Source organism: Hypanus sabinus, chromosome 11, assembly GCF_030144855.1.
Source record: "Hypanus sabinus isolate sHypSab1 chromosome 11, sHypSab1.hap1, whole genome shotgun sequence".
NCBI lineage: Eukaryota > Metazoa > Chordata > Chondrichthyes > Myliobatiformes > Dasyatidae > Hypanus > Hypanus sabinus.
Window position 1 is genome coordinate 48,612,881 of NC_082716.1, and position 14,773 is coordinate 48,627,653.

The 14,773-nt window shown below is 39.9% G+C and overlaps 1 protein-coding gene across 10 annotated transcripts in view; it reads right to left on the minus strand.

Moving 5' to 3' along the window:
- The window catches only part of LOC132401933 (nuclear factor 1 A-type), a 544,334-nt gene that overhangs the window by 23,942 nt on the left and 505,619 nt on the right, over nt 1-14,773 (minus strand). For 7 of the 10 annotated variants that reach the window (XM_059984295.1, XM_059984299.1, XM_059984294.1 and 4 more), the window contains one exon: nt 12,539-12,621. The exons of the other annotated variants lie outside the window; for them this stretch is intronic. In XM_059984295.1, coding sequence (XP_059840278.1) covers nt 12,553-12,621 — 69 coding nt within the window. In that variant the 3' untranslated portion in view covers nt 12,539-12,552. Of the gene's footprint in view, nt 1-12,538; nt 12,622-14,773 lie in introns of those variants that run through there. 10 annotated transcript variants of the gene reach the window in all.

A 14,773-nucleotide genomic window follows, 5' to 3' on the forward strand; every position in this document is an offset into this window, starting at 1 on the left:
AAATGTTGGTCATTTTATCTGCCGAGAGAGTTTTCCGCCATCGTACTGGTAGCTGTGTACATTCCACCTCAGGCCAATGCAAGAAAGGCATGGGAAGAGCTGAGCACCAAGATCAACAGACAAGAGACAGCACACCTGGATGCCTTCCCTATCATTGCAGGGGATTTCAATCAGACCAGCTTGAAGAAGTCCCTGAACAACTACTACCAATATATCACCTGTGGAATGAAAGGAGCCAACTCACTTGACCACTGTCATAAAACCTTCAGAAATGTCTACTGTGCCATGCCAAGCCCATACTGTGAAAGTCCACTCACCCAGCTGTACTTCTACTCCCAGTGTACAGGCAGGGACTAAAGACTGCAACACCAGTGGTGAGAACCAAGAAAGGTACAATCAAGGGAGGCAGAGGAGCACTTACAGGAGTGCTTTGAATGGGTGGACTGCACAATATTCAGGATTCATCTCTGAATCTGAATGCATATGCCACTGTTATCACCGACATCATCAAGAACTGTGTGGTTAAGTGTATGCCATTGAGACTGCACCGGACATACCCAAACAAAAAGCCATGGATAACCAGGAGATACAATGTCTGCTGAGGACTACATCTGTGGCATTCAAGACTGGTGATCCAAAACTATACAAGATGTCCAGGTACAACCTACAGAAGGCTATTTTTTAAAATATATTTTCTATTCTTTTTTTTCTACAAAAAAAATACAGCACATCCACAAAAACTACGACCTTAACAAAATCAAATTAAATATTGAGCAGCAAAAGGGAGAAAAATATAAAAGCAAAAGTAAACATACACAGCAGAGGTGCACCGCACCAAAAAACCTCAGTCCTCACCCTGTAAGAAAGTCCAATACAGGGCCCCATATCCTTTCAAAGATGTCCCCTCTGTCCTCATTACATGGTCTCAGTCTCTCCAAATATAAAGTATTTCCTGGTTCTCTCAGCCACAGATCATACATTGGCACAGAGTCCATTTTCCACATTTCCAGGATTAACTTCTTAGCAACACCATTCCAAACAATACAGCCATTTTTTCATACTTATTGGCTGAAGATAGGGAGTTTGTTGCTCCAAGGATGGCTATGAGTGGGTCCGGTTCCCACCGCTTCCCATAAGCCTTAGAGAAACAGTGAAAAATACTTTTCCAGTATGCATAAAGCTTACAACATGACCAGAATGAATGTGACAAGTTACTGCTCACAGATTTATATCTATTACAAACTGGTGAAACATCAGGGTAGAAGCTGTGCAACTTCTCTTTGGAATAATGGAGTCTATGTATTGTTTCAAACTGTATAAGTCTGTGTCTGACATTGACCGAACAATCATGTATACACTTTAAACACTCATCCCGACCTCCTCTGTCAGTTCTATACCTAATTCATCCACCCACCCATGCCTGTTTAAGACCTGTGGTATTCACCCGAGCTCCATTATGTAGGATCACAGAAGGTTATTTTAAGAGCAAAGAATGATTCCAACTGAAGTTGCAGACAGAATTGAATGCACGTCAGCTCTGGCAGAGTTTGGAGGCCATTACTTCCTACAAAGCAAAATCTAACATCATGAATGGCTGTGATGCTTCACTCCCAGATGAGCTCAACTCTCTTTATACACTCTTTAAAAGGGAGAATAAAACTACACCTGTGCACATCCCTGCAATAGACAATAGACAGTAGGTGCAGGAGTAGGCCATTCGGCCCTTCTAGCCACCACCGCCATTCACTGTGATCATGGCTGATCATACACAAACAGTACCCCGTTTCTGCCCTCTCCCCATATCCCTTGACCCTGCTATCTATAAGAGATCTATCTAACTCTCTCTTGAATGCATCCAGAGACTTGGCCTCCACTGCCTTCTGGGGCAGAGCATTCCACATATCCACCACTCTGGGTGAAAAAGTTTTTCCGCATCTCTGCTCTAAATGGCCTACCCCTTATTCTTAAACTGTGGCCTCTAGTTCAGGACATCAGCGGGAACATGCTTCCTGCCTCCAGCATGTCCAATCCCTTAATAATCTTATATGTTTCAATCAGATCCCCTCTCATCCTTCTAAATTCCAGTGTATACAAGCCCAGTCACTCCAATCTTTCAACCTATGACAATCCTGCCATTCCGGGAATTAACCTCGTGAACCTACGCTGCACTCCCTCAATAGCAAGAATGTCCTTCCTCAAATTTGGAGACCAAAACTGCACACAATACTCCAGTTGTGTCTCAGCAGGGTCCTGTACAGCTGCAGAAGGACCTCTTTACTCCTACACTCAATTCCTCTTGTTATAAAAGCCAGCATGTTATTAGCTTTCTTCACTGCCTGCTGTACCTGCATGCTTGCTTTCATTGACTAATGTACAAGAACACCTAGATCTCATTGTACTTCCCCTTTTCCTAACTTGACTCCATTTAGATAGTAATCTGCCTTCCTGTTCTTGCCACCAAAGTGGATAACCTCACATTTATCCACATTAAACTGCATCTGCCATACATTCGCCCACTCACCTAACCTGTCCAAGTCACCCTGCATTCTTATAACATCCTCCTGACATTTCACACTGCCACCCAGCTTTGTGTCAACAGCAAATTTGCTAATGTTACTTTTAATCCCTTCATCTAAATCATTAATGTATATTGTAAACAGCTGCGGTCCCAGCACCAAACCTTGCAGTACCCCACTGGCCACAGCCTGCCATTCCAAAAGGGACCCGTTAATCACTACTCTTTGTTTCCTGTCAGCCAGCCAATTTTCAATCCATGTCAGTACTCTGCCCCCAATACCATGTGCCCTAATTTTGCCCACTAATCTCCTATGTGGGACTTTATCAAAAGCTTTCTGGAAGTCCAGGTACACTACATCCACTGGCTCTCCCTTGTCCATTTTCATAGTTACATCCTCAAAAAACTCCAGATTAGTCAAGCATGATTTTCCCTTCATAAATCCGTGCTGACTCAGACTGATCCTTCTACTGCTATCCAAATGTGTCATAATTTCCTCTTTTATAATTGACTCCAGCATCTTTCCCAACACTGATGTCAGGCTAACCGCTCTATAACTCCCTGTTTTCTCTCTCCCTCCTTTCTTGAAAAGTGGGACAACATTAGCCACCCTCCAATCAGCAGGAACTGTTCCTGAATCTATAGAACATTGGAGAATGATTACCAATGCATCCATGATTTCTAGAGCCACCTCTTTAAGTACCCTGAGATGCAAACCATCAGGTCCCGGGGACTTATCAGCCTTCAGATTCAACAGTCTATCCAACACCGTTTCTTGCCTAATATAAATTTCCTTCAGTTCATCCTTTACCCTAGTTCCTTTGGCCACTATTACATCTGGAAGATTGTTTGTGTCTTCCCTAGTGAAGACAGATCCAAAGTACCTGTTCAACTTATCTCCCATTTCCTTGCTCCCCATAATAAATTCACCCGTTTCTGTCTTCAATGGCCCAATTTTGGTCTTAACTATTTTTTTTGCTATTTTTTGCAGTATCTGGTGACCATGTGATCTTTGTCTCAGAACATCTGTCTAAAAGGTGAACCCTTGCAAATTGTCAGCTTCTGATGGGGTACCTGGCGGGGCACTGAAATCCTGTGCCAACCAACCACCGGGAGTGTTTAAGCGCCTCTTCAATCTCTCACTGTTGCAATTAGCGATTCCCACCTGATTCGAAAGGGTGATAATCACACTAGTCCAAGAAGAGCAGGGTGAGCTGCCCCAATGACTATCGCCCAGTTGCACTCACATCTACTGTGATGAAGTGCTCTGAGAGGTTGGTCATGACCAGGATCAACTCCTGCCTAAGTAAGGATTGGACTTGCTTCAATTTGACTTTTGCCACAATAGGTCTACAGCAGAATGCAATTTCTATGGCACTCCACTTGGACTTGGATCATCTGGACAAGAGTAACACCTACATCAGGCTGCTGTTTATTAACTACAGCTCAGCATTTAACAGAATCATACCATTACTTCTAATCAACAAACTCCAAAACCTGGGCCTCTATACCTCCCTCTGCAACAGGATCCTTGACTTCCTTATCGGGAGACCAAGGTCAGCACAGATTGGAAATAACATCTCCTCCTCACTGATAATCAACAGCAGCGCACCTTGAGGACGCGTGCTTAGCCCACTGCTCTACTCTTCTCTACACACTTGACTGTTGTTAGGCGCAGTTCAAAGGCCATCTATAAACTTGTTGATTACACCACTACTGTTGGCAGAATTTTAGATGGTGAAACCATCATGCACACCATTCCTCATTGAGAGATATGGTGTGAAAAAGGTGAGCAGTTCCAAGTTCCTGGAGATCAACATCTCTGAAGATCTATCCTGGGCTCAACACATTGATGCAATCATGAAGAAGAGATGACAGCGTCTATCTCATTAGGAGTTTGAGGAGATTGGAATAGGATTGGAAAAAGCTGCAGAAGATTGTAAATTCAATTAGCTCCATCATGGCCACTAGCCTCCCCTGCATCCAAGACACTTACAAAAGGCGATGCCTCAAAAAAGTGGTATCCATTACTAAGAGCCTCCATCACTGAGGACATGCCCTCTTCCCATTGATACCATCAAGGAGAAGGTACAGAAGCCTGAAGATACACATTCAATGTTTCAAGAACACCACCTTCTCCTCCACTATCAGATTTCTGAATGGACAATGACCCAATGAGCACTCACTCACTCACTATTTTTTCTAGATTTCTTTTTGCACTATGTACTTATTCAATTCATATTTTTGTATATACTTCTCATTGTAATTTATAGGTTTTATTAATTATTGTGTTCTGCTGCTGCAAAACAACAAATTTCACAACATATGCTAGCGATATTAAACTTGATTCTGATTCAGTGCAAACTGATGAGGTAATATCTTTTGAACAAGGGATTAAATTGAAACTATTTCGACCCATTTGTCGAGTGGAAGTACATTAAATTGATGAAGTACAGCAACTTCTAACCAGGTTTAAGTTCTTAATATTTGTTGAAAATGTTACAGGATAAAGCTAAACGAGGGCAAAGAAGACCACTCGGGATGCTTGAGGAACATAGCGAACCCAGCAGCTTCTATGCAGGGAAATGGGCAGTCAATGTTTACAGGTCAAAACCCTCCATTTAGCTTGAACAAAAGAACAAGTTGGCACAAACTAAGAAAATAAACATAGAAGTTACACAGAGTAAAGAGGACTAAATGTAACACACACTACCCTAATGAAGATTTTGACCCGATACAGATGCAAAAAGCACCTGTAAGGAGCTAATTTATAGTTAATCGAAACAAGGGATTTAAAATATTCATAAAATATATATAATTTCAATATATTTCAATATAAATTCATATAATAACATGAGCTGTCTTTTCTTAAAAGAATACAAATAAGCATACTAATGGTACCGGACTCTTGTCAAACCTTTTAAAGAATGGCATGCATTCAATCAGCATGAGAAAATACATATGTGAATATTATATGATTTATATGCAGTAACAAAGTTAAAGCATCTGTGTGGTTTTGACTAAAAAGTAAATGAAAATAAGGTTATATTTATCATGGTTCCAAATTGTCTCCATGGAAAACAATTATGTATGCACTTCAGAAAATTGTTCTTTTGGAAGCAATTCACTAATAGCATCTTTCAAATCAGGGATACTCCTTTAACAACCTTAGCTTCCTTTTCAAATTGTACTATAATACACCATCACATTACAGCAAAGGATCTTTCAGGAATCCCATCTTAAAAATCTTCTGGCTGCCCTTCCTCAGTATTCAAGGTGAAACGTGAGTGGAAATTTTGTAGTTTAAGATGCAGATTTAGTTCTTCTACAGCTATTCAGAAAGCAATGTAATCTCATCCTCGCCAAAAGTGCTGACTAAGCTTTTAATAACTGCCTGCACGTGTGTGTGTCATTTCAAAGGTATTCAGCTCATGTAATGCAAAGCAGACCACATAGAATATGTTGATAAAACACTGTTTTAATCGTGAATACTGATCTTGTATTGCTATGCTGAATAAAACAACAGTTTATATTGTTCATCAGTCAACGTTCTAGAGGTCTGTTCCAACCCTAATGAGTTTAAACCCAAATGTTTAGAAGTGAAAAGACTGAATACTAATAGATTGCAGAAGTTCTCGCTCTCAAATAAACTCATAAATGAAATTTTAAATTATTGAAACATCCAAGTGAGTAACGATAGTGCTGATGTGCTTGGGTCTCAGTTACAATCAATTCAGATCCCTGGATTTGTTCGTCACATTGGCCAGAATGTTTTCAGCAAAACTAGGACATAGAATTTATTCGGGGCACAAGAGGGAGGTTCACAAAACTGAAAACAATCTGACAAACGGGAACACAAATGACACATCCAGTATTCCTTTCATTTAACCAAATGAAAGGAAAATTAAGCAGCTACTGCTGATTTTTCTCAGATGATACTCTAAGTCATAGTGCACGGGTATATACTGTAAAAGTATCAGTGAGACCTGATGTAAATTGGGAGACCGCTTCATCATGCACTTTCATTCCATCTGCCACTAAAAGCTGGATTTCCCGGTGGCCACCCATTTCAATTCCACTTCCCATTCCCATTCTGACCTGGCAGCCCATGGCCTCCTCTACTGCCATGATGAGGTCACACTCAGCAACTCCTTATATTCTGTCTGGGTATCCTCCAACCTGATGACACGAACATCGATTTCTCAAACCTCTGGTAATTGACCACCCCCTCCCCCAACCCTTATCCTTCACTATTCCCCATTCCTGTTTCCTTCTCTCACCTTATCTCCTTACCTGTCCATCACCTCTCCTTTTTACTCCTCCCACTTCCCTTTCTTCCATGGTCTTACTTTATCTTTCACCAATCAACTTCCCAGCTCTACACTTCACCCCTCCCCCAGTTTCACCTATCAACCTGCTGCCATATATTTCTTTCACCACATCCCCTACAATCTTATTCTGACTTTTCCGCTTCCTTTCCAGATGAAGGGACTTGACCCAGAAAATCGACAGTTCACTCTTTTTCATAGATGCTACCTGGCCTGCTGAGACCTTCAGCATTTTGTGTGTGTTGCTTTGGATTTCCAGCATCTGCAGATACTCTTGTGCCTGATCTACTTCTGGATATGTTTTAATATTTCTTTGTTGCTCTGTGGTGTAGTGGGCAACTTTGTCATATTTATCTTGTTGTTTCTGTTCAGGTAGAATGAGAAATTAAAATAATTTATTGATGTTCTTAAATGTTTACAAATCAAGGAACTGAACCAAGGTGAAGACTTTTGGCCGGGGCTCCAACTCCAAGAAGATATGTGAATTTGAGTTATTTTACAGCAAATTCGGGGCAAAGTGGTGGAAAAAATATTCTTTAAGATGTGAAGAATTGTCAACAACTGCAATGAATTCCCCAAATTTCCCATTTTGAAGAAAGCATTGATCCTCCTCTTGATCCTCCTCCTTCCTGGGTCATTTTATTTTGTTCTCTGCTTCTACTCAGGTACAGGTATGTGTGGATGGACAAGCACCATGATTGGATTCAGCTGCAGACCACTATGGACCATGGTGACCATGAGGGCTCGCAGGGATGGAGTTCCTCTACCATTCCAGTGGTCTTGGTGGGGATCTGCTTTGCTCATTTGGCTCTAGTGATAACTGGCACTGGAGGAGGCATGGAAGGTGAGAAGGTGGACAAAGGATAATTAAGCGGTCGTTGTTAACCCAGTTGTTCTTGCAAGAGCTTATGGTCCTGCTCCATTATCAGGATCGTCTATGCAAGATTACTTAAGTCGACCAAGACCTACTTGGGAAGAACTGAAAAGGTATCTGGAAAAGAAGAAAGGTTCTAAAACTCTTGCAAATTTTGAAGAAAAGTGCTGGTCTTAGCGTTTCTCTTTATTTGTTGGGCATTAGCAAATGTGACCCTGCTATTTAAGAAAGGATAGCAAGAGGAAACAAGCAATATTGCTCTATTAGCCTGACATCTGTAATTAGGAAATTATGGCAATTTATAAAAACAATTGGGTACAATATGCCAATATGGATTACAAAAGGAATCATGTTTGGGGCATCTTGTGGAATTCCTTGAGGATATATCTCAGAGGGGGAGCCAGTGGATATGACAAACATAGTGCAGTAGTTAGCTTGATGCTATTACAGCTTGGGGCATCGGAATTTGAAGTTCAATTCCAGCGTCCTTTCTAAGTAAGTTTGTACGTTCCTTCCTGTGTATGCGTGGCTTTACTCCAGGTGCTCCGGTTTCCTCCACAGTCCAAAGTCCAACTGGTTAGTAGGTTAATTGGTCATTGTAAACTATCCTGTGATTAGGCTAGGGTTCAATCGGTGGGTTGCTGGGTGGCGCACCCTGATAGGGCTGGAAGGGCCTATTCCGTGCTGCTATCTCTAACAAAAATAAACACAGACTTTCAGAAGGCTTTAGATTAAATATCAAAGAGGAAGGTGTTGAACAAAGTTAAAGCATGTGGAATTGACAGCAAGGTCCTAGAAAGTACTGTTAATTTTTAAAAATAGAATGAAAACAAAGAATTGGAAACTACGTTCTTCTCAGGTTGGCAGGCTCTGAGTGGTGGGTACCACTGGGATCGGTATTTGTACTCAAACCAGTTATAGCTTGCATCAATAAATTGGCTGAGGGAACCAATGTAGCATTTTAAATTCTGCTGAAGACATTGTACTGTATGGAATATGAGTGGTGATGAAGATGCAGAGGCCTCAAGTGGACATTGGCAAGCTGGATGAGGGGCAACAACATAACAGATGTAGTAAAATATGGAAAAAAACTGTGAGGTTATCTACAATATATAAAAATACACCTAAAACTGAGTGTGTCTTAAGACTGAGTAATGTTGATCTGCTAAGGCACCTTATGTCCTTGTAAAGAAGTCACTGAAAGCTGATAGGCAGTTGCAGCAGGCAGCTAGGCAGACAAATGGTATGTTGGCCTTTGTTGCAAGGTCATTTAAGTATAAAAGTAAATATATCTCACTTCAATTATATCAGCCTTGGTGAGACCACACTTGAAGTAGTCTGCATAATTTTGATCCTCTTACTTAAAAAGGATACGCATGCTACACAGACAATACAACAAAGGACTGGAATGAGAGAAAAAATTATTCAAGGGTGCTAAATCTTCCGAGTAATCTACCCAGAGGCCTGTAGGCATTCAGTCATTGATTGCTTTCAAGTCTGAGACAGATAAACCTGCATATTAGAGGAGTCAAGGAGTATTGAGACAGGGCAAGAGAACAGTGATGAAATACAAGATCAGCCATGGTTGTGTACCACCGTACCATAACTAAAAACAACAATGGCTTATGCTGCCATTCAGGAAGATCACAGCTTATCCAATTTTCCTCATTGTCCTGCTTTTTCCCCATAACATGATTATTTTATTTATTTTAATATCTATCTTAGCTTTGATTACGTTCATGGATTTAGCCTCCTCAGATTTCTGAAATAACAAATTTCAAAGACCCTCAGAAGAGAAGTTCTTCCTCATCTCATTCTACATGTACTCCCCTTTATTCTGATTATGACCTTTGGTCCTATATCCTAGAAAAATATTTACTCCATCTTAACATTGTAAAACACCCAACGAATTTCATATGTTTCAGTAAGGTCATCTCTCATTCCTCTAAACAACAATGATTTCAGACCCTATCTGCTCAATGTTCCTCATAAGATGGTTCGTTCATACCCTGGATCATCCTAGAGGTCCCTCTCTGAATTGCCTTTAACGTTTAAGGAACAAAATTAAGGAAACCAAAACTCCTCCTTGTTGTCTAGTGTCTTGTATGTTGTAGCACACGATTTCCCTGCTTTTGTGCTTGTTCTTGAAATGAAAACACAGCATTTTATTAACCTTTCCAGTTACTTCCTACAGCTCTCCGTGTTCCATGTACTTGGGCTCCAAAATGCCTTGATGCTTCAGCATTCATCAGCTCTTCTCCATTTAAACAACAATGTTCTTTGTCATTCTTGCTCCACATTTTCTCACATCATACTCCATCTGCCAATATTGTGCCCAATAAGTTAATCGATTGCTCTGTAAGCTGTCTGCATTTCCCCCACTGCTCATCTGTACCTACTTTGTATGTTCAGCTCCTTCCTCTCAATGGTCAATACATATTGTGAACAGTTGCAGTTCCAACACTGATCCCTAAAGGCAGAGATCCCTCCCTCGTGGGTTGCCAATATACAAATGAGCTCTTTATGCCACTAAATAGCAAATCCTCCTCTATGTAAAACTAGTATTTTTAAATCCATGAGCTCCTATATCTACTAAGCTCCTCTGTCCTCTTTGGATGATAACTTCTTCCAATAACTTTGTCAAAATAATGTCCCCTTAATGAATGGAACAGGTTCTGCTGCTGCAGAAAATCTTGAGCAACACACAAAATGCTGGAGAAACTCAGGAAGTCAGGCAAGTTGATGTTTTAGGCAACCTGAAATGTCAACTGTTTTCTCACTCCATAGATGCTTCCTGGCTTCTGGTAAGATAGCAGCAGGCTTGGAAGTAGCAGTCACTTCAGGTCCAATTAAAAGTGCATTTGTTTGTCTTGTACATCTTTTTTTAAGATCTCAAGTCATTACTGAACATTAAGAAAACCGAGTACTGCAGGAGTTGCTTGAAAGTGATGAAGCTGGACTTACCGCATACCATTGTTGTGTTGTCACCTGAACTTGTGCATCGTCTGAGGTGTGCAGTGTGAGTGACTGTCTTCAATGATTTTATTCTGATTGCAAGACCCTCTTTGACATGGGCAATGTAGACTGCAAGTCCGGTCCACTAGTTCTTTGGCGAGACTAATGGTGGAGGAGCTGCATTGCCTTAGTTGTAGCGAGAACTAGGCCTAGGCTTCGATGTCATGGCTGCCATGTCATTTGTTGTCGTCGCCCAGGGGAGAATACACTAAGGCAGTGCTGCCCTCCAGTGTTCGCTCAAAGAAAGAACAAGCTGGACCAGGTCAACTTAGCATCAATCTAATCATGCCACACAGGGACTTGGGCTATTTTATTATTTTCTTTCTCTTGGTAACTGTGTATTTTTCTGAAATCGTAACCGTATTTGCTATTTGCTCTATGTGTGCTGTTGGTAATGTGTTTCACACTTTGGCCCCAGAAAAAGGCTGATTCATTTGGCTATATTCATGTATGGTTGAATGAAAACTACAATTGAACTTGAATTTCAACTGGGGGGTGGGGGGTGGAAGGGTATAACTCCTACTCCCCTATCTATGCCCCAAATAATAATAGTAATAGCACTTCTCAGTCTCCTTAACTCCAGAGGAAGTAGTCCCAGGCCATCCAATCTCCTTAGAATTCAGTCCCTCCAGTCCAGCCAAAATTCTTGTGAATTTTTTCTGCATCCTCTATAGCATAATTACATCATTTCATTTTTTCTAGTGACCAGAACTGTATACAATGCTGCAGTGCAGTCTAATGAATGTTTTGTACAACCCTAAAATGATGTCTCAACTTTTTTACTCAGTATTATGACTGATGAAGCCACATGACAAAAGCTTTCTTTTAGGTATGGTCAAAGGGAAGTGGGGGAGCACTTACAGAACTAATCTGAGTTGGTGGACTGGACAATATTCAGCGATTCATCTTTGAATCTGACTGAATACACCACAGTTGTCACCAACTTCATCAAGACCTGTGTGGATGAGTGTGTGCCTTTGTGAGCATACCAGAATTACCCAAACCAAAAGTGATGGATGAACCAGGAGTTTCATACTTGGCTGAGGACTAGATCTATGCTATTTAAGACCAGTGATAGAGAACTATACGATAAGTCCTGGTATATCCAATGGAAGGATATTTTAAGAGCAAAAACAATTCCAATTGAAGTCAGAGACAGAATCGGATTCTGGCAGGCCCTGATGGTCCCAGTAGGACACTGAAATCCAGAGCCAACTAACCAGCAGGAGTGTTCAAGGACACTTTCACTCTCTCACTATTGCAGTTGAAGTTTCCCACCTGCTTCAAAAGTGAGACAAATCATACCAGTGCTCAAGAAGAGCAGGGTGAGCTGCCTTAACTATTATCACTGAGTTGCACTCACATCTATTGTGAAGTGCTTTGAGAGGCTGGTCATCCCAGAATCAACTCTGCCTAAGCAAAGGACCTGGACCTACTGCAATTTGTAATAGGCCTCCAGCAGATGTAATATCAGTGGCTTTCCATTTGGCCGTTGATTCACTGGGCAACAGCAATGACTATGTCATTGTCCAGGTTCAGCGTTCAACACTATCAGACCCTTAGTACCAATCAATAAGCTCAAACCTGTTTAATTGTGTTGTCACTTTCCGGCAAACACTTACACATATCATTCACTTTCTCTCCGTTCAACACATTCACTATCTATGCCCTACACTGGTGTAACTTCATACTTCTGAGTTAAATTCTGTCTGCAGAAGTGAAAATCTACACTATACTAGTATCTTTTGGTTAGAACAAATGTACTCCCACACTTTAATATTATGAGATATAACTTACTCTACATCTGCAGAAGGGATGAATTAAAAATTGCATTGTTCAAGCACTTTTCTTAAAGGAATGTGCAAGTACCAGTCTGACACCTCAGGCACCTGTTGATAATAAAAGTAGTTCAATGAACAATGGATCTATTTCAGAGTATCTTCATTGGGTCCAAGGAAAACCCGGAGGTGAGTGGAGAATTCATTTGCATGTTTTAAATAAATATAATTTATTTTCAAGTATTTTGTGTTGATGTATATAGCCAGGTCATTATTATTTTACATCAACATTTGCATGCAAATTATAGATATTTTAGAAAATACATCTGATGTCTAAACTACACCTTCCCATGAAGTACACAGCAGGAATTAACAAAAGCAAGTATTGAAGTGTTTTGCCAATCAACTAGATCACAGCTGATCAATATTTCAACATCTATCTGCTTTGCTTTGTAGTCCTCAATACCCTTGTAAAATAAAAATCAACACCAGTTTTGAAATTTTTATTTGACCTGGGCCTTAAAGTGATACACAAATAAATTAAGCAATTAACTGCTATTACTGAATGTGTATTTTTAATGCACACAAAATGTACATATTATTGCACTAAGAATAAAATTGTTGTTCATTACAGTGATTAAATAATACAAAATTATGATTGCTGCAAGAAAAGCTTGCCATAGAATTTAGTATTTGCTGTTGGTATCTTGTGAAAATGGTTTATGCACTGGACTTTGCCTGTATTTATCCATGGAATTAAGGCACTGTTGGCAAGACTAGCAGTTATCACCCAGCCTTAAATGCATTTTTTATTACCTTATTATTGTTTTAAATCTATTCTCCTCAGGTGTTTGATGTCACTCTCATGCTTCCCCATGGATTTTGGCCTCATTAATTAAAGAATATCTTGGCTGGCATTCTTTTAATCACACAGTAGCAAATTGGCTACCTCTACATAAACAGACAGAAATAAAAAGCACTATCAGTGTTAAAGAACAGAGGTTAGCCCATGCACAGAGATGGGCTGTTCATAGGCTAATCAGTCAAACTGGGGATCTAGTAGGCTTAGCTAATTGGAATCATGATTAGAAAATAACAAATTAATAATGGACAGCTTCACAGAAACACAGAAAAGTGTTGGAGCAGGAAATTCGGGCATTTGAGTCAATCCTGTCATGTAATATAATCATGGCTGCTCATTGAAGTTAGTGTGTCCCTGCATTTTCCTCAAATCACTTTAAAGCTATAGAGACCATTTATACCACTCTTTGAATATATTTAAAGATTGGTGGTATAGAATTCATTGTGTGAGGAACTCTTTTCTTATCTCATTTTTAAATTGCTTTCTTAGGTTTCTACACTTCCACACCAATAGAAATAGCCTACCCTGTTATGGGCACATCATTTTGGTGGTGACACTTGCAGGCTGCACCTAACACATTCTTTGTTGTGTTAGTTGTTTATGCAAACAATGTACCTCACTGTATGCTTCAATATACAGGTGATAGATAAATAAATCTGTATCTGGTCTCTCCTGTCCTCTCAGGAAATTGTAATTTTTCTAAACATTATATTAATTGCTGCAATTACAACTGTACTCTCTTATTCAAATCTCTTGCACAACATTTGCCTTTTCAGTATCGGCATGCTTATTTTCATTACATCATGCTAAAGACACTACGTAATAGTGCACCTCCCCATTTCTCAACACTTACATTCACACTACTTTGTTTAAAGGTAAAATTAAAGGCATGGTGTCATCTGATTGCTGTTGTTGATTTACAATGAATAGAAATCAATGGAATAAACCACAAAGTGTAGGAATTAAAACTTAGGTATAAGACTATTTTTACCTTTAAAATGCATCACATATATTTACACATTCTGGAATTACGAGTAATGCAAAGACAAAACTGTTGAAATAAAGCCAGGTAATCTATTTATGTCAAGAAACATCTTCATTATCTGCAAAGAAGCAGCTGCAACCAGCCTTAGAGAAAATAAACCTTCAGACAGAAGAGCATCTGGGCACATCTTAGAAAATAAAAACATTCCAAAGTAGCATTTTCATAGTTTATTTATGGTTCACAATTGCTTTGAGAAAATTTTAAACTAAATGCAGTGCTACAAATTTCTAAAATAAAACCCTAAGCTGTTCTGCCTCATAATTATGCACAGTCAAATGAATAAAACCATTCATTGCCTTATTTACATCTTCATCTACCACTGGATCAATATTATTGGCTGTTACCAAATCCTTCTG